The sequence below is a fragment of the Nannobrachium achirus genome (assembly GCF_963921795.1).
Source record: "Nannobrachium achirus genome assembly, chromosome: 21".
NCBI classification, from domain to species: domain Eukaryota; kingdom Metazoa; phylum Chordata; class Actinopteri; order Myctophiformes; family Myctophidae; genus Nannobrachium; species Nannobrachium achirus.
Window position 1 is genome coordinate 36,280,951 of NC_137828.1, and position 27,849 is coordinate 36,308,799.

The following is a 27,849-nucleotide window of genomic DNA, read 5'->3' on the forward strand; positions in this document are numbered from 1 at the left end:
ATGTACTGCAATCGTGCCTGTTGCTAAGGTATGGCAGCATGACTGGTGTCTTAGGGCGCGCGTGCAAGACACCAGTCGTGTTGCCATACCTTAGCCTTTTCTGAACTGACGCTGCTGCCAGAGCCCGAGACCGAGAGCGCACGAAGTCGAAAGTAGCCGAAAGTAGCCGAGTGAGTGCGTCACCGTTTCCTGAAGCTCACGTTTCTTGCTGACATCAGAACCAAACGCTCCATGGAAAAAAAAAGAACTCCTCCAGCCTCTCAGTGCAGTGAGAAAGACAAGCAAAACCCACACAACCATTAGAGAGGGAGAGGAAACTTTACTCTGGACGAGAACAGCCATTATTATTGCAATCTTTTTTTCTGCCTCCGTACTTCACGACTGTCTGGCCATACCTGGATTATTCATTTATGGGAGGAGAATTGTTTTATATAAATAAATGCACGGGTGATTCCGAACAGTCCTTGTTTTGTTTTTTTTGCAATTGTTTTTTGCACTCCATAACTGAGCGCAGTTTCCGGGATATTAAGCCATAGTGTTTTTGGAAGGCTTTTTGGTTTGACTGACTGCATCTAACTGGATTCTTTTATTTTCTTCACAATTTGTATCCTGTTTTTAATCTTTATTGACTGCACTAACAGCACCCATTTAAAAAAGTAGTGCAGACACGTCTGGTGTGTTTTTTTACCAAAGAATGAAGGCACCCAGGTAAAAAGGTATGAATCCATGTTTGTTTTGTACGAAATTAATGATGAACTGAACATTTGCAGTTTCCAAATTGATGTAGGATTGCACAGTTAAATGGCAACACTGCGTAGAACAGACTTCCTCATTACACTGAAATGCTGTGATTTGTGTTTGTTTATTTAACTACTGTTTGAAAATAAGAATCTATGCTATGTATAATGCTGAAAATAGGAATCTATGCTATGTGTAATGCTGAAAATAAGAATCTATGCTGTGTAACGCCTTATCTGACTCTCTCGCTCTCTCTCTCTCTCTCTCTCTCTCTCTCTCTCTCTCTCTCTCTCTCTCTCACACACACACACACACACACACACACACACACACACACACACACACACACACACACACACACACACACACACACACACACACACACACACAGTCGTTCCTAATATGTCCCCAGGCTCCACACCAGCCAATTGGATCAGAATTTTAGCACACTATAAGATGCTATTCAGAATTTCAGATAAGAGATGTTGTACTTTATGAGCAGTTGAGTTAACTACAGTGAGTGAGTGTGTGTGTGTGTGTGTGTGTGTGTGTGTGTGTGTGTGTGTGTGTGTGTGTGTGTGTGTGTGTGTGTGTGTGTGTGTGTGTGTGTGTGTGTGTGTGTGTGTGTGTGTGTGTGTGTGAGAGTGTGAGTGTGAGTGTGTGTGTGTGTGTGTGTGTGTGCGCGCGCGCGCACTAGAGTGAGTTTGTGAACATACATATATGTTACATACATAAAGTACATACACTTCCTGGTTGTTTGGTTGTGACATACAGATGATTTAAGGTCAGTCTCTGGCTAGTTAAACTGTTGGCCTGTGAGGAAAATATCTCCTTTTCTCACACTGTCAGTCTTCCAGTCCTCCAGTTCACTGTGATCCAAACACTGTGGTGAAGTAAAACAGTGCTTACATTGGAAGGAGGAACAGACCTTGCGGCGTGTGGCCCTTTGTGATGTTTTCCTTCTTTCCCAACCAGTAATGTCTTTCTTTATACTCGCTTATGTATTCGGGACCTTTTCCAAGACAATTCCTATTTCCTACTTCCTACCCATTATGCATTCAGTTCAACGAATCCATCATACATGCACAAACCCAAGGCCATTTCTTTGGAGTATGGAAGAGGGGGGGGAATTGGGGTGAACTTCATACAGGGCCCAGCCTCCCTCTCATAAGCATTACAGTATGCCCGATATATTATATACGCACACATACACACTCACATTTATTTATAATGAAGATTAATTTTGTTTCGTTGACATAAAAGGGGGAATGAATAACAAACAAAACCAAAACTTTGGTATTGGCATTTGCTGTTTTGTTATTTTTAATATCATCAGCCCGGAATTGAGCGTCCCTAAATGTGTGGTGTAGGTGTGTGGGTCCTGACTTAATAATGAATAACCTGCATTAAGTGTATAGGGTATGCATGCACTGTGTGTGTGTGTGTGTGTGTGTGTGTGTGTGTGTGTGTGTGTGTGTGTGTGTGTGTGTGTGTGTGTGTGTGTGTGTGTGTGTGTGTGCGCTCGCGCGTGTGTGTGTGTGCGCGTGCGTGCACGCCTGCATGTCTGTGTAACGGGCATAAAGCAACAGGCCGTTAGGCTCCATTGTTCATAAGCCTGTTTGCCTGATGGAAAAAGCTGTCCAGTTGCCTGCTGGTCCGGGACCTTGACGCTGCAGTACCACTTGCCAGACGGTAGCTGAAACAGTCCATGGTTTGGACCCAAACTTTAGGTGACAAGGGTCTTTGGCCTATAGACTTTGATGACCCATCATCCGTATATACAGTATACAGTACATGATACTGTACGCACGTATATGCTGGATGGAGTGAAGCTCATCCACTGATACACCGGGCTGTCCACACAGCCTTATATGCAGTGCTCTGTGGTTGTTCCCTTCCCAGGTGGTGATGCTTCCATGATCCAGTTAGGGTGTTCTCAGGCATTGCTGTGCCTTTTCTTTTTTTTGCCACATGGCCTGTGTGCTCATCCCTGGTTAGGTCCTACTCCTCCTCACTGCTGTGCACACTGAGGAAGCTGCTGACACTCTCTGTGCCGAAGATGTGTGATGTCTATCCTCCTACATCTCTTCTTTTACTCCACAGTCAGTTCTTTGGTCTTGTTGACATTGAGAGATCAGCAGAATAGCCAATTCTACAAGCTCACAACGCATTGTTGGTCGTCGATTATTATTATGTAATAATTGTGACAGGCCTACTCGCATCATCGTGTCATAGGTCATGACCTCTTTCCTGTAGTGTACACCCTCTCATCCTTGACAGATCAGGCTTATCATCACTGTCATGTGATCAGTGAACTTCGTTGTGGGGGGGGGGGGGGGGGTCTCCTGTGTCGAAGGGCAGAGATTTTGGAGCCACCTGGCGAGTGGCGACAACCTGACAGGAAGTCCAGGAATCCAGCTACGCAGGCCTGGATTCGTTTTAGACGAAAGTTATCTACACATAGCATATTAAGCATAATCCAGCTGGTACAGTGTGTACACAAGGTTAGACATAATGTGCATAAGGTTAGGCACAAAGGTGGTAGCACTTGGGTCCACAAAACAGCAGCTATGTATTGTTGGCCAACTTGGCCTACATGAGATAATGTCCTATAGGCCTTAGAACTCTAACTGGAGTACTGTAGGTGTGTTGTGAGGACAACAGGACACCAATCATTTAAGAATGTTACCTTTTGTCAACAATGGTGGATGATGAAGTGGGAGGGGGGGACTACACTAATTGAATACTGTATATCTGTCTGTGTCTTTGTTGACATGATTGAATAACTTGCACATCGGCCTCTGCGTTGACCAGAGATATGGGTTTAGGGATGGGACGATAAGTGATATTATCATTTATCGTAGCTGGTTCTCTGGTTCAATATTGTGTCTACTCAAATGATATTGTATTGGTCTGGATACATCTAGACTGTTTTCACTGCTTCTTATACGTTTTATTTAATTTTTTAATGTTTTGATGGAAATTAATAGATTTTATTTATTAAATACTTTTGAAAAATGTTGGAATAGTTTTTCATTGATGAAAACTGAAAAGTTGTGATTTTCCCTATTTAAATAATGTTGTAATCCTTTGAAATATTATATTTATTAAATGTAGGAAACAAAAAACCTGGGATATACACTCGTGATCCGCGACCCACAAATTGTTCCAGACTCCCTGACCCACTGTTTGGGAAACGGTGATCTACAGGATGTGTTAATCTGCATGTCGGCTTGCCCACAGGCCTCAGTGTACAGTAGTTGTCTTTAAACGTGGCCATTGGTGAATCTGGAGGGGAGTGCGACTCAAAACTGGCAAGTGGGAAACCGCCCACAGATATGGCTGGCGTGCCTCAAGCAAAAACAGTCCGGTTGGCTGATAACAGCGCAGGATCCCACAGTTAGATTCCAGCCAGAGACGGAAGCGGCGGTCTCTAATTCTATTTTGATGACACTGATCAAGAACGGGGTCTGACCCTGAGTTTATCACTCCTCTCGCAGGCTCGGCTCTTTGTGTCTCGCAGCAGGCCAAGTTGTTACAAGGTCAGTATCTTTGCGGTCTGGCAGAGAACGTTTTTTAAGGTCTCTCGCTTCATGATGGCACGCCTTTGGCACAGCATTGTGATCAGAGGCCACAAAATAGAGAAAGGGGTTGAGACTTGTTGAGACTTGTCGAGTCTTGACTATTACAAGTAAGCATATACGTATCCTCATTCTTGAAAAGAGCGTTTTGAATTATAGTGTGGTGTTTACCTCCTCTGAGTTCTTGGCGTGGGCAGACTATTCCTGGGAAGAAATGCAAGCGTCTCAGCCCTCGCATGGAAAATTGGTGCTCATCATCTCCTAAAAAACTGCCTCAGTCAAGTCCTGCTGTCAACTCTCGCCACAATTTCAGGATTTCCTTTATGCTAGTAATCCTCTAAAGTATCTGATTAGAGTGAGAGAGAGAGCTTCCAGTTCCTCTCCATTCAACTATCATCTCAGTGATGAGTGAGAAGTCATGAGATGGGGCGTTTAGGAGCTTGTATAGTATCTATGGTAACTGTATTAGTGTGTGTGTGTGTGTGTCTGTCTTTCTGTCTGACTATCAGCCAGCTATCTCCTTGGAACTGCTGCTGAAATCACAGAAGACTGGCCCCTCTGCTCTTCCCAGGAAACCAGACGCCCACTGACCAGAGGGCTGTCGGTCAAAGGCCACCATGACTCACTAGAGGCAGGCTTTCTGCCTTCTCTCACTCAAAGGCATGTTGAGACGCTTGCTGGTTACTTAAAGCTATACTGTGTAAGATGCTCAACTAGTGGTCAGTAGCCCTATAGCAAACCGCGGTCGCGTTCGCGTCTTTCGCCCGTTTTTCGTACCTTCACACCCCCGCGTCTGCCTCCACAACGCCGAGAGCTATCTTTAGAGGGGTCCCTGGTTCCTGTGCGTTCAGGCATTCCGGAGAAACGGACTACTTCACCCTGCCTGGTAGGCGAGATTACCTTTTGAGTAAAGAGACACACGGGCGACTACAAATATGGCGACCCCACTTCAAGATGCGCTGTGATTGGCCGGTAGTGTACCATGTGTGCATGATCGGCGATGTGATTGGGCAACGTATACACAACGTATACAGATGATGCAGATTACGTCATTTTGGCGCGAAATCCGGTCCACGGCCAGGATCATAGAAAACATATAAAGAGAAGGCTTCAGAAGCTGAAAATAACGGAGTGGGTGTTCTAAAACTTTAGCGATTTAACAGTTAGGACAATTTTAAGACTTGTTTTATAAAAAAAGTTACATGGTACAACTTTAAAAATCACACCCAGTGTGACGTGAGCAGTGCCTTTGAGTAGTCCATTTCATTAAAACATATATGAATTATTGTGTTGTCCATTCATTTCAAGGCTGCTCAACAGCGCCACTTGGTCACTCAGCGGTATTGCAGATGTTGAGGCCGTTCCTCATACATACACTGTCCGCATACATACAGTACGTACGGGACCAGTGGTGGGCCGTCAGGGCCTGCAAGGCCTTCTCTGCTGGCCCAGCACTTGCATGATAAATACATTTATATTTCATAATATATAATTAATTATTTATCCACAAACATTGTATTTATTTTGCTGCCATCATTGTCTCTCATTCCCTCAGTCAAGCTGGACGCGCTGCTTCCACTCCTGCAGGTCTAAAAACACAGCCTGTTTTTTTAACCAATCTGATTTTTTGTTGTGTTGTCTCCGGGTAGAAATCTCCACCCTAAGCCTTCAGAATGTCCATTGAATCCAGCCGCAGCACAAGTGAAAGGGTCTGACATTTAGATTGTCAGCTTCTTTAACCAATCAGATCTCGAGTTTGGCCTGCTGGGCGTATTCTTTCAGATAGCAGAGCCTTCTAGCTGGCCCTGATGACGTTGCTTGCCTGCCTCAGAAACCTAAGGCTTTTATTTTGGCGTTGCTAGCTTCCCATAGCCCTACAGTCTATAGATTGATTGATTGATTGATTGAAGAATTTATTAGAAGTTTGCAATAGAAAAAAGTACAGTTTCATGACAGTACAAATCACTGGTACAAGGTCAACTAAAAGGAGATCCTAGAAAGCCGAGGCTTATTTCCACAGGAACCACACTTTAAGTATCTCATATAACATTGAAAGACAGACGGATAGAACATACTTTATCTAGGATAATATCAGTTTCAAAAGCATAACATCAAATACAAAGGCAGAAAAGAAAGAAAAAGGGGGGGGGGACATGGGGGCTTAGTCTATTTACAAGTCACGGGTAGCAGCTGTCTGAAGGTGACTTTTCATACCAATTTTGAAGGAGGCTAGGGATTTGCTCTCCTTTAAGGCTTGTGGAAGGGCGTTCCACATGTTGATGGTATAGCAGGAGAACGAGTTAGCGCCTTGTTTAGTGTTAAATCTACGTTGATGATGATTAGTGGAGCTGCCTCTGGTGTTGTGATCGTGAACATCCTTGACCTTTAAGAAGTAGTTTGCCAGGTACATGGGTATCTTGGAGGTGTAGTGAATCTTGTACACCAGGCCCATTGCAAGATGCTGTACTCTGTCAGCTACTTTGAGCCACCCCACGCTTTCGTGGTGATGATCGGTAAGGTGGGTCAGAGGTGGAAGACCAAGCACAACCCTAATTAGTTTGTTCTGGGCTGTTTGGAGCTTTAACTTTAAGGCAGCTGGGGCGTCGCGATACCAGACAAGGACTCCGTAATCAATGAGGGGCCCGATAAGAGCACCTCCTAGTGTCTTTCGAGATTTAATACTGATCAGCGGGGCAACCCTTTGCAAGAAACGTATTCGTTGGTTGACTTTTTTGATTACCTTGGTAGTCATTTTTTCACTGGATAGGTTAGCCTCCAGGATGCAACCCAGGTAGCAGATGTGGTTTTTTCTTTCAATCACAGTGTCACCTACTTTAATTGTGAAGTTCTCAACTAGGCTAAGTTTCTGACTAGATCCAAAGAGGATACATTCAGTTTTACCTGGGTGAATTGAGAGTCTGTTGTCATTGAGCCAGGTGCAGATCATGATCCCATCCCTGGAAGTGAACCACTTCCTCCAACCAAACCTTTGTTTCACTTCCATGTTCTTCTGATTACTCTGAGCTGATGAGTTCAGTTTGCTAAATTAACTCACAAACAAATGCAAAAATAACGAAACATGGCTGAAGGAGGAGAATAAACAGATTTGGTGAGGATTTACTGGATAATTACTGGACAGCTTTTTCGCTTGGCATTGATGGACACATTCAGCCATGGTGAGTTTAATCGATCTTTATAGCCTATTATTTTGTACTCGCTATGATGATATTGTTGTTGGTGCCTGTGTTGCAAGTTGGCTCTGTCTGACTGTGAGCGTGATTGCGGCGTACGCTTGTGCGGTGTTTAACTTAGTCGGTCTCCGATCTCATCCGCTTGGTTTGGATATCGGTGTTGTCTGTTGTTGCCTGGTTATGTCGGATGACACTATTATCACGTGAATTTGTGCGCAATTCTAACCGCTGAGTTTGTGGGAGGATTGATATCTATTGAAGACCTGGGTATAAACTGCACCGCCCACTGCTGTATGGGACACACACTCGGTCAAGTGTTGGAGCACTGAGGCACTGCAAAAGACGAAACTCCATAATAATTATAAGTCTGTCCTAGGTTGTGAAGACTTCAAAAGCTCCCCCAAACTCTAACATTACTACATTTAATAGTGTTTGGAGTAGTTTCATTGTCCTAAAAGGATATTTGTTGTTGTAAAAAAAAGGCAGTAAAAGGCAGTAAAAAAAAAAAGTGGAGTAAATAAAACTCCAGAGTCGTGCTAAAGTTTCCTTTTTCCTTTTAAATCCAGACGGAGCAGCATTGTGATGACTGAGGGAGAGATGATTGGTGTCATTTGTTGTTGTGAGTGCTACTGCTAACTGCTAAGCATGTGATGGCTTTATCGCAGGGGTTTTCAAAGTGGGTGACGGGGCACCCTGGGGTGCCGTGACGGCAGTCCAGGGGTGCCGCGAGATAATCTGATAATATTTGGAATTTATTTGGACACTTGAAAAAATATTTAGTATCATTTTAAACTTGAAGTAAAAAGTTATTTTCAGTCAGTTCTAACCAAAATGCCTATTATCTCAACGTTTTCCTCGCAACATAATCACTAAAATATAGTCACTGTCTGGCAGAAACCTTGTATCTCCAAGTTTCAAATGTATACATCTTTTGGTAAAGTAAAGCCCTGCTTCATCATACAAGACTGTCACACAAAACTAGTGAAAACAGCCGATCTACAAGCACACATCGCGAGGCGTTGTTTGCTTGTAGATCTGCTGTTTTCACTAGTTTAGTACATTTTATAGATGATAAATACAAAACGAATGGTTTTGAACATACCATGTTTCCACCCGACAACGACGATACAGTATATTATAAATATAAGGTGCTGGGAGTGAAAATTATAATGTAGGGGTGCCTCGGATTAAAAAAATATATATTCATGGGGTACCCTGAGACAAAAAAGTTTGGGAACCCCTGCTTTATCGTTCATGTCTGAGAGTTTGGGTGTGATGAAGTTGAAGTGTTGAATAAGCATGGGGGAACATGAGGACAACAGGAAGGGATGTGTTATGCTTTTGTCAAGTAACAAGAGGTGGGGGGCAGCATGGCAGTGCTCCGCAGTGGTGCAAAGTAACTAAGTACATTTACTCAACTACTGTACAGTACTTATGTACTTTTTTTTCTTTTTCTCCAAAAAAAGTATCTCCAATTGCCAATACTTTTACTTCTACTCCATTACATCTCAGAGGCAAATGTTGTACTTTACTCCACTAAAAATATTTGAAAATGTCCGTTACTTTTTTTGAGATTTACATTTTCATTACTAAACATGCATTAACCACTTAAGCTCTATATTTCAGCTATTTGAAAATAGACAATCTACAAGCTCACAATGCGTCGTGATGCGACGTAGATCGGCTATTTTCACAAGAGTTTTATAAACTTAGGAAATGGGACATCCTGCACAATGAGTACTTTCTACTTTTGGTACTTAAAGGGGAAGACCACCCATTTTCAATATTGAACTATGTCATTAATATACCTTAGAGGAGTTGTGTGAAAGAAAAAAAAAAGTCTCCCCTCTTCTGTGTTGCCTAGAACTGGAGGATTGATTTTGGGGTTTGTATTGTACAACGGTGTGATGTCATCACGTTGTGATTTGCAATACAAACCCCCAAATCAATCCTCCAGTTCTAGGCAACATAGAAGAGGGGGAACTTTTTCACACAACTCCTCTAAGGTATTTTAATGACATAGTTCAATATTGAAAATGGGTGGTCTTCCCCTTTATAGGGATATTTCAAACATTGGGTCATTTTATCATCTACTCAGGCTTTTGTGAACACCCCAGGCATGATCGATTCAGTATTTAGATATTTGATATTCATTTTATCAGACACGCCCCCTTCCTATGCAAAACCATTGTAACTTCAAACTCCTTTTTAACCAAACACCCGTCTTGTTGGTTCTGGTGACTCATACTCCTACGTTGAGGGGGGCGTTTTCTTTCAATTACGTTTTACATTCATTTTTATTTAAATTTCCCCCCAAAAAATGAAAAATAAATGAAAAACATTAGGAGGTCAACATGAGACTCATTACAACCAATTGGGTGTGTGTTTTCAATAAATCTATCTTGGTTAAAAAGGAGTTTGACGTTACAATGGCTTTGTGTAGGAAGTGGGCCTGTCTGAAAAAATCTAATATCTAAATACTTAATCAAGCAACTTAAAAACTGTCCGGGGTGTTTACAAAGGCCTGAGTAGACGATAAAATAACCTAAATGTTTTTTGAAAGTGAAATATCCCTTTTAAAGTACATTTTGATACCAATACTTTTACTCAAGTAAATTCTGAATTCCAGACTTTTACAGTCAGACAAACAAAGTATATTTCTACATTGCAGTATTGATACCTTTACCTAAGTAAAAAGTATATTGCAAAGTACTTTTTCTACCACTGGTGCTCCGAGCTTGTGGATAGCATGGAGTCTAACGTTAAGATGAACACAGGAAATCTTCAATGCATGAGTTTACTTTTGTTTATCGGCCATGATGGGCTGTCTAGTGGGTTTCTGCCCTATTCCCTGTCATAACAAGAATTGACACAGTCAATATATAAGCTGGTCAGATGAAAAAAAAAATGTTTTTTGAAAAAAAAAAAAAAATGTTTTTTGAAAAAAAAAAGTTTTGGAAAAAAATGTTTTTTGGAAAAAAAAAGTTTTGAAAAAACTCGGGCGTGCTCAAACAACAGTAATAACTGCGTATTACCTTACTGTACTTTACTGTACTGTATACTGTACCTCACTGTACTGTACTGTACATATTCTGTGTTCTATATCTATGAAGTCTGTGTTCTAGATCTATGAATTTTGTCACTCCCCCCCCCCCCCCCCCCGTGTATGTGTGTGTGTGTGTGTGTGTGTGTGTGTGTGTGTGTGTGTGTGTGTGTGTGTGTGTGTGTGTGACTTTTACTTATAACTGAGTACATCTACAGTGCAGTATTGATACTTTTAAGATACTTTTAAAAAAACAAGTGTAAAACATTTGAGTACTTTTTCCAACAGCTACTTTCCCCCATAGCCTGGAGGACTCCTGCTAAGTTTACAGTTGCCATATAGCCTATTACTCTATAAATCTATCTGTGATGTCTGATTTTACTAAAACTAGCATGCTTATTAGGCAGTAGTGGGAAAAGTACTCGCATTCTTTACTTAAGTATCATACAAGTGGAAGACTTGTATTCAAAATTTACTTGAGTACAAGTATAAAAAGTATTTGTATTGAAATGTACCAAAAGCAGAAAGTACGCATTATGCAGAACTTAATGTAACCAAGGTGTTCAAATAAGTGTATTGATTGTAGGCATTTTCCCAAATCTTGTGGTATTTCACTGCTACATATCGTTCTAAATATATGCTTTCTTGTCATTTAGTACAATGAATGTGTTACCGTGTCTCTAGAAATGTGCTCATTATTTGTGAAGATACTAACTGTAATTCTCAAAGACTCGCATTGGTTCATTCAGCACATCGTTTTTGCTGTTTCATTTGATATTAAAATGCAACTCGAATTAATCTACTGTGTGGACACTGATCAGATGACAGGAAGAAGCAGCTCATCAATGAATGTACTTTGTGTTGCTTTTGTAAATTGTGTAGGGTACGATATTTTCATGACTTCACACCAAAGCCCATATCATGGTCATAGAGTTAAATCATTGACAACTTGCATACTCGTTCAGTTCATATGTTAATGCAGATGGTATGCAGATGGTGTGACACATCACCTACTACAGCCTACAACGATGCCCAGGGCAACACTGCATATTGTCTATAAATGGCTCACAGTTTAAATAACGTACGGTTTATTTGGACAATCATCTGTAACAGATGAAGTATAATTAAATACGACGTGATTAACGTTTGTTTGACATCCTCATCACAATTACATTGGATGCATCGCGTTGATTAAAGTGAATGGCTGCTATAGTTTTGCTAGTTTTCATCACCTAATCACCTTCCTTTCATAACCTAATCTCTACGTTTAGAATTGAAAGAAGAAAAATAATGTTAATGTTAGTATGAAGCTAATTATAAAGCTTAAATGGATGATGATGTCAACAATGACTTGTGAAAATCAAAGAATGATAGCCGATCTACAAGCAATCATACAAACATTTTGTACTTTGATGCCAATACTTTTGTACTTTTACTCAAGTATAGACCTCTCTTTTCTTCTGTTTCATTTATCACAAGCAGGCTGGCCACAGGCACCGCCTCAGTGTGAAGGAATGGTGCTCCCTGCTGGACAAAATATGTCATTACAGCAGTACAGATCTGGAGGGCCTGGCCAATGGATCATGAGCTCGGTGACCATGTGACATGGACAGCCAATCGGCAAATAGGTCCCCTAGGTCCCCTGAATGTCTCAGGACAATGTAATCTGTTTAAAGAGCTGGTCCTGCTGACCAGCTAAAAACAAGAGGAAGTTGTCCTGATTGAGCTATGTCTGCATGGCTAGTCTGGCCATAAAGGCCATGTCGTCATCAGCACTATGGCCAGTGGTAGATAACACTACTGCAGAGGAATGAGATGCAGGGGCGTCACGGGGGGGGGGGGGGGGGGGGAGTGGGACTGAGTTACTAGAGCCCAAGGTGGAGGGGCCTTAATTATTTTATACTTTAGCTATTGAAAAATAGCAGATATACAAGCTCACAGCGGCCACGGTGCGAGCTTGTAGTCGTGAAAATGTGTGCAAATCTTTGGATATGTATCTTTTAAGTGAACATTTGTGACTCAAATTTTGCTTCTGGGGGGGTCCCTTCCCTGGAACTAAATATTTTGAGATGGGGGTCCGTGGCCAAATACATATCATTTTGGGGGTCCCTCAAATGAAAAAGTTTGAGCAACACTGACATAGAAACATAGGTTTTTCAAAAATAGCAGATCTACAAGCTCGCAGCGCGGCACCGAGTGCCGCGCTGCGAGCTTGTATATCTGCTATTTTTCAATAGTTAAAGCACAAAATAATGCGTAATAATGCGTTCCCAGTCTAAATGGGTTAAACCCCCTCCCCCTATGAAGAACATTCATGGGGGGCCCCGCAGTGAATTCTTGTACCCAGGGCCCAGAATTTGGTGCAACACCCTGTTGAGATGCATAAACACAGAGGCCCTAAGATTGTTTATTGTGTAAGAAATGAAAAATATCATTATTGCGCACATGTCTTTTAAGATTGTTTATGTTGACCTACTCAAGTATGAGACGAGAAAAGAAGATGCGGTTTTGTTTTGTAGTTTACTGGAGGGTGGTTGAATAGAGAGTGGGTGTATTGAAGTCATTCAGTGGTCTTTGTTAAATTGTGAAATTGCCTTTGGTTCTTCATTGTCACACTCTTTGTTAAATTGTGAAATTGCTTTTGCTTCTTCTTCACATTGCCACACTCTGCTCGACTCGGATCTCAAACAGCCCAGAACTGAGACACTTTGCAGCTAAACCAAGGGTCTTCAACAGGGGGTCGGGGACCCCTAGGGGGTCCTCAGAGTTACTACAGGGGGTCCTCCAAATCGTTGTGTGATGGAAACCTTTTTTTCTCCTTTTTTACATTAATCACTTGAACCCTAGCATCCGTATTTAGCCACTTGAGCCAAAAATAGCAGATCTACAAGCTCACAATGTGAGCTTGTAGATCTGCTATTTTTGGCAAAGCGCTTTGGTGTAGAGGGGGAAAAAAGAGTACAGAGTGAAAAGGTCAAGATTATTAAGTATTGACTGTTCAAACGGTTACATATCTGAAAACACACATTAACACGAATCCAACATACTGACAATCGTGCTGTCAAACGATTAAACTAAATGGAATATGAACAGGTTGTGGGAGTCCCTGCTTCATCTCTCTCCCAGCTAAGGGGTCCTTGGGCTGAAAACGTTGAAGACCCCTGAGCTAAACGGTTTGGTGGCACAGCAAACGTAAAGAAAACCGTCTCCCTTCATGCCTCTCTCTGGACCACAGCTGTTTGACACCCTGTCTCATGAAATGAGTTCAAGTCCATGCGGGGCCGGCTCCGCATGGCTACATTTGGGTGGAGAAACACAATGTAATCAATGTGCTCGTAATAGCATGTCGTGGCATAATGGAAAATACAGCTTTCTTTTACAGATGGTGCTTAGATTCCTATCGTGGAGAAAATATCTCTTTCTCTTTTAGCCAGCGAGTTTGATATACTGTGCACTGCAGGCAGGGGAGTCGTTCCATCTTCTGGGCTATTTTTAGCCAGCCCTATGTGGTTGGTGGTGGTGGTGGATGATAATGGCAGACAGATCTATTTATCTCTGATCTATAGCTGCATCACATCACCCCCACTGAGGAATATCCTCTTACACTATAACTGTTGTTTTCTGACAGCAACATGGGGCCGAGTTCTTTAGTACACCCTCTCTCCCCATTGTACTCAGGTTTCTTAATAGGTATGCTGCTGCTGTACTTCATGGCTCTATCACCTTTCGTTGGGGCATTCTTTCACAGAGTGAAACTGGTGTAAAATTCGATGTCATGCAGCCATAAATATGAAGAGATGAACGAAGAGGCTTCAGCACTGTTGAAGCTGTTGCTGTTAAAAATGCTGGCCACAAAGGTGTGAATTAGGGGTAATTCTTTTTAGAGTGCTGTGGTGCACTCACTTCAGAATTAAAGTGTTGGGTTAGCAGCACCAAATAAAAGTGGGAATTTTCTTCTGGAAGGAGTCGTTAAAGCCTGTATATCCTAAGTCAAGGCTGTCTTGTTAAAAAAGAGAAAAAAATCCCTTTGCCAGAGAGATAGATGTCTTCTCTCAGCAATATCCCGTTTTTGAGACATTTTCCACAAAGCTATGGAATCCAGGTTTATGGTGTATAGGTGCTAAAGCCCCCCCCCCCCCCCCAAACAGAGTTCTTTCCATGCACCAGTGAACCCTTTGCACAAATACTGAAAAGTCCTCAAGTAACTCCCTCCCTGCACAAACCACCCACACCACAGCAGCCCTTGTGTAAAAGGAGGAGAGAGATGTTGTCTCACTTCCCAGAATCAGCCGGCGTAACCTCTCTGACTCATGCAGGGTGGCCGCGACACTAGTCCTGGCCAGGACCTAGCAGACAGGACACCCACGCTGTTGACCTTTTTATAATAGGGCAGTCAAGTCACCTAAGCAACGGTGGAACACAAATCAACCTCGGCTTCCTGTGCATGCCACCATTCAGACAGCCTATTGTTGTGACCAGCACGCTGTTTAGTAATGAAGTCGTCATCATCATCATCTGGTTGCTGGCTTGTTCCGTGTGAGATATGGTCAGCAGTGCAGATGGGATTATGTATGTTTTTAGGTGGCACTCAATGGTAGAGTTGTTCCGATACCAGTATCAGAAAAGCTGACGATACTGCCTAAAATGTTGGTATCTGCGAGTAATTCATATTATGATGATATGTCATTTACACTAATCAATTATTTTGCATTTTGAATGCCTCAGTTGATGTTGCACTACTGTTTTCATAATCGGTACCAGGACGGAGAAAATCTGTACATCTCTAGTTTTTAGGTGGCACTTGATGGTCTCGAAATCAATGCAGTGATTTACAACCCGCCAGAGCTGACAGGAGCTGTCGTTGTCTGGCTGGCAGCGTGTCAGCATTAATCAGAGATGTAGACAAGTGACGGGTCCAGCAGTACATCTGTATAACCATGTTATACAGCACACATCACATACAATCCAGTCCCGCACTTTAGGCCAGGAGTCTTCAACGTTTTCGGGCCAAGGACCCCTTAGCTGAGAGAGAGATGAAGCAGGGACCCCACACAACCTTATCATATAGTTTCAATGTTTGACGGCACAATCATCAGTGTATTTCGGATTCATGTCAATTTGTGTTTTCAGATATGTAACCTCTTGAACCGTCAATATATAATAAACTTGACCTTTCACTCTGTACTTAGTCTGCTCTTTTTCCCCATCTACACCAAAGCTCTTCGCCGAAAATAGCCGAACTACAAGCGTTCTGATCTTGTAGATCTGCAATTTTTTGGCTAAAGTTCGCCGAATATGGACGCTAGGGTTCAAGTGGTTAATATTAAAAAGGAGGAAACAAAGTTTCTATCACACAAAGATTTGGAGGACCCCCTGTAGTAACTCTGAGGAACACCTAGGGGTCCTGGACCCCCTGTTGAAGACCCCTGCTTTAGGCCTTTTGTCTGTTTTCTTATTACTTGCATTCATCTCTGACCCCTGCCCTGTCACTGTGTTGTTGTTTTATCCATTTGCAATTGATTCCCTGTTTGCGAGGGCTTGTGTGTGTTGGCTGCCACAGATGATGGGCTGCCCTGTTGGAGCAGCACTAGGGGAACTTGGACTCTGTGAGAGTCTGACAGACATTGCAAAACGTTTAATTTGTCCTCTGAAATGGCGAATGGAGTTATGAGCTCCAGAGCAGTGAGGTCAGACGTGATGAGGTCATGATGCTGTGTGCAGGCCCTGGCCCTGGAGAGGAGAGGAGAGGAGAGCAGCCCACTCATCTCTCCAACCCTCTTGCCCCCCAGACCGGGGGGGATTACTCCCACGGACCCCCAGCTAGCAGCGAGCCTGCCAGTGTTTGCTTAAGCGAGAGAGTCATGTAACATCTGAAGGAAGCATGTCGTTGCGGTCTTGTGGGAACCTCGTACCTCCAGATTAGTTGATATTGCAGATTGTTTGTTTTGCCCCAAGTTGTCATACTACACAGTGTCACAACAAAAGTAGCAACCATATCTGATCTACAAGCTCTGTACGCATCGCATCCTGACATGTTGAGAGCTTGCAGATGTGCTATTTTTGCTAAGTGGTTACGTCTGTCTCTGCTCTGGGATTTTATAAATATTGGATTAATGGAAAGCATTAAAAAGAGCTTGTGTTCAAATAATAACTACATTGGATCCATTGGAACACAGTTTCTTTTTAAAGATTCCCTGAAAAGTAACTGTTTTGGACAGACACCGTTTCCACCCAACAGCTACGATGTGCTTATTTATTTTTTGTGTGTGAGCATGTGTGTGTGTATACATACACACTAGGGATGGGATGATACTCGATATTATCGTTTATCGTGATAAAAAACACTCACGATAATCGTATTGTGGAGATTTAATTTATCGTGATATCGTCCTCCGTCGTGCACTGGGATCAATTCACCTTTTATTTGCCGAGTTGTGACGCGTTGTGAGCTTGTAGATCTGCTATGTGTTGGCAAATGTTCCGCCCCAGGATAATGGATTTTGTCACGTTGTGACACGTTGTGAGCTTGTAGATCTGCTATTTTTTGGCAAATGTTCTGCCACAGGATAATGGATTTTGATTATCTTGATAATATCGTGATAATATCGTAAATCGCGATTTCTTTGGTCACAATAATCCTGATATGAAATTTCATATCGTCCCATCCCTAACACACACTCATTCATAGCGTGTCAATTCATTCCAACGACGGATTGCGTTGTGTGGTTTGGAAAGCTTGGCTCGTCTTTGTCTGGCTGGTAATTTACAACTCCCCCATAACCCTTCTCTGGGCCATGTTCCATCCCATGTCAATCTCCCCGTACTTAATTATCTTTCTCTGTAATTTCCAGGCTAGACTCGTTTGTGCTGTGACAAAGGAAGAAACTATTTCACTAACTGGTCCAATTAGTGATGTTATCCACATTCTGAGAGCAAAACGCGTCACAGCGTGCGAGCGAGGTAGTTGTGGATCGTGCGTGGCCTGCCTGTAATATTATGTTCCGTGTCATTTCTTTTTAGGTCTTATCCGCTATGGGGGGAGCTTTCTTATTTTTAGAGCTACAAGCATAATAATGGCGATTAGCACCTGATCTCCCAAGGAGCAGGGCTGTCTTCAACGTCCGACTCGTGTGGAGAATTGGGCGGGCGATCAGTGGGTACCCACTTGCCTGGCATCATGCTGGGCAGAGGGGCTAAGCAGATGGGCCATCTGGTGACTTGCTGGCATAAGACAGGGGCTGCACTGTTTCTCCTCTGTGTGTGTGTGTGTGTGTGTGTGTGTGTGTGTGTGTGTGTGTGTGTGTGTGTGTGTGTGTGTGTGTGTGTGTGTGTGTGTGTGTGTGTGTGTGTGTGTGTGTGTGTGTGTGTGTGTGTGTGTGTGTGTGCACGCGCGCGCGCGTGCGTACACGTGGGCATAGCATCAACAGTCTTGGTGGAGTGGCGTTAGAAGACCACCTGTCTTGTGGCTTGTTCTTCATCTCTTTCATGTGTGGTCAGCAACACCATCATGCCAGTTTTATCCCACACTGGGTTTCATTATGAGCCATCATAGTAGCTCTGCAATGCAAACTGTGGCTGCATTAGATGTTAAGAAACAAACGCATAATCAACTTTGGTTCTTAGTTCTAATCAGAATTACCAAGTTTACTTGCAATAATCCAAATATTTGGCAGACATAGTCATAATAACGGATGCTCAGGCTATTTAGTGCAGCTACAAAGCCGCAGGATTTCATTCACCTTCAATCAATGGAAGCCTGAAGCATGAAGATAAAACTGATGTCTGACACTTGTAGCTTTTGATGCATGCTACAAAGCTACAAAATAAAGCTAAGCTGGCTTCAACTTCACACTATAGCACCTAGCCAGCTACAAGGCTACAGAATGACCAAATGTTGTTTATCCATTTCCCGGAATGGGGGAGAAATGTAATTCAGACAGTTCCTTGTTCTTTCTAACACAAGCCTTTATATTTTCCACACGCTTCATGTTGTTAACGATTGTGCAACACTTTAATAGCGGTGACAGATATGCTGCGTAACCGCTGCTTTATAGATTTGTGTTTTCTGTTGCTGCCATTGTGAAGGCATAATTAGGCCATGTCCTTATAGGGGTATTTCCCTTTAAAAATGTCTGGGGTCAGTTTTTAAGTTGCTTCATTCAACATTTAGATATTAGATATTTTTTTGAGTCCCAGAGGGTTTTTAGCCAATTCTTTTTTCCCCTTTTTCGCCCCAATTTAGTCGTTATACCAATTCCTCCCCACACACATTTCTGTGTTGTCACTGCTGTTGTATCCTACTGACTCACCTACCAGTGAGGAGCCCCCACCAGGAGGACGTAGAGCTTTCGTCCTAATCCTCCCGCCCAACACTCCCTGCTGACAGGTGCCGCCCCAGCCTGTAGGAATACATGCAATGACCAGTATCACCCTCCCCGTCCGGCTTCCCTCCCCCGAACACGGACCAATTGTGTTCGCACAGACGCCCGACATAGCCGGTTGCACCACAGGGGATTCGAACCCACAACCTTCCGTAGATGTTAGATGTTTGATTTGATCAGACATGCCCCCATTCAGGCTCACAAGGCATCATATCGATTTGCGGCTCGCACAACTTACCAAGCCTAACCTAAACCCTATACACTTTGTTGACAGGGGTCCCCTTGGACTGGCTACTTTGTGTACTCCTTTTTTCCCTCTTCACCAAAAGTCTTCACCGAAGATAGCCGATGTACAAGTTGTGAGCTTGTAGATCTGCTGAAAAAAATGCCGATCTATAGCTTGCAGATCTGCTATTTTCACTATATATATTTTTTTTTATTGTTTCATATATAATGAAATGTATTAATTGTTGCATCACGGCATGTTGTGAGCTTGTACTGTAGATCTATTTTCACTAATTAAAACATTGTTCATTAATTGATTTGAAGTCTACCACTAACCGCTCCCAATGAGCAGGTTCCTACCTGGCAAATACCTCTTGTCATTGCATAAAGGAACCTCAGCTTTTAGGTCTTTGAAGTGCATGTGGTCTGAAGCGGTGGTTGAAGGGCGGTTACTCACACTCCCATGGCTGCCTCACCGTGGGAGTTGATGCACACTGCTACACCTCAAGGTCTTCGCTATTATCAAACGGTGGCATTCCTCTGCCGCCAGGGATTGGCGTTTCCCCTGTATTGTAACGGCGCGACTGACGCCTGCCTGAGCGCACTTGGAACGTGGCTCTCGGATGGACTTAGAAATGGAATTGCTGCCTTTTAACTGCAGTGCATTTTTCTGTGATGTTGTTGTTGTTTACTGAACACTTGAGTGAATCGTGATAACAAGAAGTAGCGAGGCCAATGATGAAAGCGCTGTGCTGAAACTTCCTCAGAGTGTGTACCCTCTTCTTGGTGTTGTCACCACACTTATCACCCTCAGATCAAGACGTACACAGACATAGACACGTAGCACATTTTGAGGAAGAAGAACAAGGCTGTGCATGTTGTTCTAAAACGCTGTTTTGTTTCCCCCTCCTCCGTGCTGTCAGGGTGAAGACTCTACCAGGTCAGAGAAGTTGAGCTCTGCGCTCGAGTTCAACAGGTTCACTTCCTGATGATGACAGTAAACATGGGTAAGTAGCGCTGCATCGCATATCATTGGTGTACAGTTACTAAGTACATTGACTCAACTTTTACTCTACTGGAGCGTTTCCAATTTTTAGTACTTTTACTTCTACTTCACTACATCTTAATTGTTATACTTTTACTCCACTACAATTATTTGAAAACGTAAGTTACTAGTTACAGTACTTTGTAGATTTTGATTATTATTACAAAACATACATAGACAACCTCAGCCCTATATACATTTTGGCCATTTGAAAATAGCAGATCTACAAGCTCACAATGCATTGTGAGCTTGTAGATCTGCTATTTTCAAAATATTTTGTGCAGAATGAGTATTTTCTGCTTTTGGTATTTTGATGCCGATATTTTTGTACTTTTACTGTGTATGTACAGTGTATATATTTGTGCCACGTTTGGAGATTGCACATCTGTTACTTTTGATACATTCGTGTGACGCTGTAGTATGATCGAGTAGGTCCTTATTTAATTTTATTATTTAACTTTTTTATATGGAGGTAAAGCTGGTTGCACGCTGCTGTTTTTTCGTTGCGTTTTAGAAATCCGAAATCCGCAAAAAAAAGTTTTTTCAGTCAAAGGAGAGAGAGAGAAGAGAGAGAGAGAAAAAAATCAACTCTAGTCTGAAAATAAATACAAAACGGAAGGCAGTGTGCAAATGTGATTGACATAACGTGAGTTTTTTTTTTTTAAATGTCGTGCTCCAAAATTCGCGCCATATTCGGATGAAAAGAAAAACGCAGCAGTGTGCAAAGGGGTTTCTGCCCAACAACAGCCATATATATACTGTGTATGGCAGCGTGTTCAGGTTTCAGTACCCCAGCATTGGCCGGGTTATAGCGTCCCTCTCACTCCCATTCTCTCTCTCTCTCTCTCTCTCTCTCTCTCTGTCTCTCTCTCTCTCTCTCTCTCTCTCTCTCTCTCTCTCTCTCTCTCTCTCCATGTTGAATGACCTCTGGACTTGACATCACACACAACCTATCTCCCTCTATCACTCTCTCTCTCTCTCTCTCTCTCTGTGTCGCTGGTCCAGCTCTGGTCTGACGTCACAGACACACACACACACACACACACAAACAGAAACTGTTGCCTAACAACGCTGATTTGCCTTGGTATCGAGAATTTTTATCAGGGTCGAGCATGGGCCATAATCCGCGCACACAGACACTGCCAGCTCCCCCTTTATATACAACGTTTTCAGGGCAAGGACCCCTTAATTGAGAGAGATTTGAAGCAGGGACAACCTTCTCATAGATTCCATATAGTTTCATTGCTTGACAACACAATTATCCGTGTATTTTGGATTCATGTCAATGTGTGTTTTCAGATATTTAACCACTTGAACTGTCAATACTTAATAAACATGACCTTTCACTCTGTAATTAGTCAGCTCTTTTTCCCCTCCACACCAAAGCTCTTTGCCAAAAATAGCTGATCTACAAGCTCACAACGCCTCGCAGCTTGTAGATCCGCTATTTTTGGCTAAAATCCTCAGAATAAGGACACAAGGGTTCAAGTGGTTAATATAAAAAGAGAAGAAAAAAGGTTTCTATCACACAAATATTTGGAGGACCCCCTATTGTAACTCTGAGGACCCCCTAGGGGTCCCGGACGCCCTGTTGAAGACCCCTGATATACTGTACCTATTTATACATATACTGTATACATTCCTGTGTTACAGTATAAACATTGATGATCACAATGTGGCACCTGCATTTATACTGACACGCACACATGCACACATGCATTGCACACACAAAACACACACACACTTTTCAAACAATACCGACTTCCCATGTCACACTTGCACGTACACAGGACCTGGTGGTGAGGGGAGCTGTCAGTCTGAACGTGCTGCCTCAGTAACACCGTTAGAATGTATGATCAATATCTGTTGCTCCATTGTTTCCATTCAAGATCACAGTGAATGTACCATACGTATTACCCATATGATGCACCCTATGCATCACTAGCTGCTGTGTGTTTAGGCAGCAGAGATGTACCGATACTGGCCCTGACCGCTAGTGTAGAGCAGTGGTTCTCAACCTTTTCAGGCCGCGACCCCCAAAATAATCATATTTTATTTGGGGACCTCCCCCACCCTGACAAGCACTAAGAGTTGAGGCATTACATTTTTGCAAGGCGTTGTGAGCATGTAGATCGTCTATTTTCACAATTTCTGCCTCTAATATTTGACAGTTTGGCCAATGTTTAATTTGTCATTTTAGAGGTATGAAAAAGTCCTTAAATTGTCACTTTAAAATGTGCATAAACCCTCTATACACTTAAACGTTATGTTCGTTTGTTTACTGTTGAGTGAGAAAACAATGGTGCAAATTAAGTTCATCTGGGAACCCCCCAAAATAATTCGGGGACCCCTCTGGGGGTCCTGACAATCCCGATAATGTAGCCTGACAGCGGATTTTGAGTCCCGTTTCTGACGATCTATGCTGCATGTCTCTCCCCCTGTCAATCTCTACTTTCCACTATAAATAGAAGGTAGAAAAGCCCCACACAATATCTGAAAAACATATAGATTTTTCTTCCTTCCCGATACAGATGCCAATACCCACAACTTGCGTATTGGTCGATACCGAGTACTGATACTAGTGTGTCATTTAAAATAAATCTAAATCTCAGAGTGGGGTCCAGTGACTCTCCAGTGGGGTCCAGTGACTTGAGGGGTTATCGGAACAACTCCAGTAGTAACCATGTTACCCTCTTCTGTTAACAGATGACGGTCTCCAAAATGGACCCGGACAGCATAGGAACTCACAAGGTATGTCCTTTTCCTCTACATTGAGCCAGCGGACCTGTTCACTAAACATAGAACCGTCACTGTCGGGTGGAAACCTTCTACGTCCAACACCATTAAGTTCCAAGAAATGGAACAAAAGAACGTTTTTTTTCCAATCCAATGTTGTCATTATTTAGTCACAAGAGCTTGTTAATACTTTTCATTGGTTCTGTATTTATAAAACCCACAGATGGACTTTTGATTATATAAAAAAGCTAAAATAGCAGATCTACAAGCGCACAGCGCAAAGTAGGGCATTAATTTAACATGAAACGAGATACAAGGTTTCTGCCCGTGCCCGACAGCAATGATATGCACAAAACCCTTCCAAGACCTCACCAGATCTGCAATGTTTTAGCCCAGGGGTCTTCAACGTTTTCAGGCTAAGGACCCCTTAGCTGAGAGAGAGATGAAGCAGGAACCCCCAGATTCCATATAGTTTCAACGTTTGACAGCACAATCATCAGTGTATTTTGGATTCATGTCAATTTGTGTTATCAGATATGTAACCACTTGAACCGTCAATACTTAATAAACTTGACATTTCACTCTTTACTTAGTCTCTCTTTTTCCCCTCACCAAACCTCTTTGCCGAAAATAGCCGATCTACGAGCTCACGTTGTGAGCTTGTAGATCTGCTATGTTTGGCTAAAGTTCTCAGAATATGGACGTTAGGGTTCAAGTGGTTAATATAAAAAAGGAGAAAAAAGGTTTTTATCACACAAAGATTTGCAGGACCCCCTGTAGTAACTCTGAGGACCACCCTAGGGGTCCCGGACCCCCTGTTGAAGAGCCCTGTTTTAGCATGCAGTGAGAAAACACACGCAGCCATTGCAGTGTATGCAGCTACTATTTGGACTATTCCAGGACAGAACATGTAAAAACACATACTGCACCGTTCAACTTATCGTCCCACCCAGGATGCCCTGCATTACCTCAGAGCTGAAATGACCGTAGCCAAACATTAACTCCAGCAAGTTAACCTCGTCACTCATTAGGTGTTTAATTAGGTGGATCGCAGTTTCGGTTTGTGTATGTCAAGACCTTTGCTTTTAACCTGTGGTGGAAAGTAACTAAAGTGCATTTACTCAAGTGCTGTACATAAGTACTCATTTGGGGTACTCTTACTTCACTTGAGTATATCTCAGAGGTAAATATTGTACTTTTTACTCCCAATACAATTATTTGTCGGCTTTACTTTGCAGATTTTGATTATTCCTACAAAATACAGTACATTAACCCACTGAGCCTTATTTTATACATTGGCTATTTTCAAATAGCCAATCTATAAGTTGTGAACTTGAAAGAGTTGAATACTTTCACTTTGGTAATGTAAGTATATTCTGTATACTTTTGTATTCGAGTATTTTTGGTATTGATACTTTTACTTAAAGCTGCACAATGCAACTTTCTGGATTTGAACCTGGTTTCCAGCGTAAGTTCTGAAATCTTTTACCATTGATCTGATAGAGCCTGCCTGCTTGCTCAAGTTGAATCTTGACCACCAGACAAAATACAACCACCACAATTGTATAAGTTCTATTGTATTAACATACTTTACCACAGTGGTTCTCAAAGTGGATTCCAGGGACTCTGTGGGTTCCTTTAGGGGGGTCTAAATTGACCCATACAAGTCTGTAACTCTGGCAGCTAGTGTACAAATGGAACCAAATTTTGATTCCATTTGTACACTGTCAGAGTTAAGGTGGAGACCTTGAAATTTGAAAGTTTGAGAAACACTGGACTTCTTCCACCACTGCTTTTAACCTCAGTCTTATTGCTGTGTGTGTGTGTGTGTGTGTGTGTGTGTGTGTGTGTGTGTGTGTGTGTGTGTGTGTGTGTGTGTGTGTGTGTGTGCGTGTGCGTGCGTGTGCGTGTGTGCATGTGTGCACGGTGTGTGTTCAGTATGTGTTCAGCACAATGCCGTGCGTCAGAGCTGTGTCAGTGAGCTCACTGCAGGCCTCTCTGCAGCCTTGCTGCTTCAGTGAGGACACATTTGGCCCTGGCTGTTAATCCTGGCGGATGCCTTTGCCATGATGTGTGTTTTTCAGCACCAGGAAATCCCCTCTATGTCTTCATTCATGGGGCCTGTGTGTGTGTGAGTGTGAGAGAGAGCGAGGCAACCAGCTTCACATGCACTGTCTTTATACAGACTGTTAGTTAACACTAGAGTTAACACTTTGGGCCGTTATTTGCCATTATTTGTCTTTCCAAATAAAGTTTATTTGAAAAAAACACTTACAAAACAAAAGGTTAAAACTATGGAATAAAATCAATAAAAACAGTGAAAATGTGAGAGAGAGGGGGGGGGGGGGGGGGTTAGCTGGGAAAAAACATATTGAAGAGGTATTTTTGGAGGACGGTTTGGAGGGTGGGGACTTTTGGGGAATGCATTCCACAGGGTTGGGGCAGCAAAAAACATTGCCCAGCACTTGCAGCCCATGTGTTAATCACTTTCAGCCTAGCTGGAATCTTTAACATCGGGTTTGTGTGGTTGAATAAAATACATTTCTAGTTAAATGTTCTCATACTTCTCAAGTAGAATCTGTAATCATGTACGTTTTTCAAATTGCTTAGAAATTGTTGCACTTTTTGACAAAATATCAGTCAAAACATTAATCGGTGGCACCCAACCCAGAAATCTGGCATCGCTCAGGCTCTATAGTTAACCCAGTAAAGGCTCTTTTAATGCTACAGCTGCCCTTTTAAACACCATGGGCTCCCAGCGCTTATAAACATCCTTCTTACTGCAGGTTTTGGTTTCCTAGTTGTTCTAGTTCCTGTGGTTTGTGACTGCCGAGTTCAGCTATCAACTTAAGCCACAACATAACCACTCTCTCAAATTCTCAGCCCCCCGTTTTTAGCCCGTAACTAAAAAAAAAACAATCGCTTTATTTCATCCACTGCTCCTCTCTCAGAGCCCCCAACCTTTGCCTTCTTAGACAAAACAAAACAAAATCTGCCATGATGATGCAATGCTGAGCAATCGGACTCCATTGTGTGCCGTCGTTGCCAGCTTGACTTGGCTCTCTGGAACTCAAGAGGTGACCTGAGGCACGATTCAAGGGTGGTAAAAACCTTCTGATATGTCACTGAGGGTGATGTAATGGGCATACAATGCAGGAAGCTTGATAGGGGTTGCTGCTAGATGACTTCACTTTCAAATAAAATCAACCTATAAATAGACCTGTTACATACCGGTACATATTATATACGTTGTTATACAAGGTATAACAACGTATAGGTGTAACAGGTGTATTTATGGGTGAAAGTGAAGTCATCTAGCAGCAACCCCTATCAAGCTTCCTGCATTGTATGCCCATTACGTCACCCTCAGGGACATATGGGAATGCCTCTGTGTCATTACTTGGGCCAGCAGAGTGTGCAAGTACTGCGTTCGGTGATTTTGTATGTGGCATATCTGTTTGCGTAAATGTTTGTGTTTACGCACGCTTTAGGGGCCAGCTCGTGGTGGCTGAGTTCAACTTTATTGAAAAAATTGATTAGATTTATTTATAATTGATTAAATCCATTATTATGATGAACCCCTTAAGCCCTGTTTGCACGCCACGTTAAACTTGTAGATTTGCTTTAAAGAAAAGCTACATTTACCCCCGCCCCCAATCAATTATTGTATTTTATTAAAATTAGATTAGCCATAAAAAATATAGATAAATGAGCACAATGAAGTGTTGCAGCTGTACTTTCCAGTGGCTTGGTGGTTGTGGCTGGGTGATGTAATACCTTTATTTACAGACGGCCTGTCAACCAACCACGCCATTCCCTCACAGACACTGACTGAGCAATCTCTGCCCAGTGCCCACCTCTCTCGTTCTCCCTCTCTCTCTCTCTCTCTCTCGCTCACTCTCTCACCCTCGCTCACTCTCTCTCTCACTCTCTCTCTTGCTCTTTCTCTCACTCACTCACTCTCTCTCGCTCTCTCCCTCTCTCTCTCTTTCTCCCTCTCTCTCTTACTCTCTCTCTCTCTCTCTCTCTCTCTCTCTCACACACACACACACACACACACACACACACACACACACACACACACACACACATATCCCCATTCTTCTATCTCTCTCTCCCTCTGTGTCCCTGCTGGCCTGCACTATCTTTCTGTATTCATAAAACGCGCGCACGCACGCACGCACGCGCACACACACACACACACACACACACACACACACACACACACACACACACACACACACACACACACACACACACACACACACACTACAGGCCTCTGTTGTTTGTTTTGTATCCTTGACTGTCGGTGCACAGGGCCTAGAGCTATGAGTCTGTAGAAATCTGAGTGAAACAACCATTTTCACCAGAGAGAGAGAGGAGAGAAAGGCTTATTGTTTGTTATGTTTGGTTATGAGGTGGAGTTATTAGTGTTGCGTATTTCCATTATTTGTGATGTGGTTTCTTTGCCCCCCCCCCCCCTTCTTTCTTTAATGACTCAGCAAAGTGGATAATGATGTTCTATTGTTGGTGTTCTTCATCATATCAGATCCTATGAATGCCAGGTTCCTGAAGGAATCAATCACACGTCACTTGTTCCTCAACACAACACCGGTCCGTTAGAATGAACAGAACATCATGAGATTAAAAGCTTTATTCTGATGCAGTGTTTCCCCTGCTATTGCCTTGTGGCCATGTATGGCCTACTTGTGCGCTAAATCAAAATAAAAGTTTACCTAAAGGAATTTCATAACGCCTCTTAAATTGATACCTAATTTGATAACCTACCTTGATAATCCTGCTTTGTGAAATACTTCACATACAGATATTGATTTGTTGTTGTACTGTTGTGTTTCAGTGTTTCAGCTATTCTCGGTTAAAGAATGTAACATTTAAGGCCGTCCAGGCT

The 27,849-nt window shown here is 42.6% G+C and overlaps 1 protein-coding gene across 3 annotated transcripts in view; it reads left to right on the plus strand.

Annotated features, from left to right (window-relative positions):
• Positions 1-293: 293 nt before the first annotated feature.
• The window catches only part of map3k22 (mitogen-activated protein kinase kinase kinase 22), an 80,041-nt gene continuing 52,485 nt past the window's right edge, over positions 294-27,849 (plus strand). For 2 of the 3 annotated variants that reach the window (XM_080752150.1, XM_080752151.1), the window contains exons 1-3: positions 294-716; positions 20,083-20,166; positions 22,911-22,955. In XM_080752150.1, the coding sequence (XP_080608276.1) occupies positions 20,148-20,166; positions 22,911-22,955 (64 nt within the window). In that variant the 5' untranslated portion in view covers positions 294-716; positions 20,083-20,147. Of the gene's footprint in view, positions 717-20,082; positions 20,167-20,213; positions 20,324-22,910; positions 22,956-27,849 lie in introns of those variants that run through there. The other variant, XM_080752152.1, reaches the window with a different exon arrangement.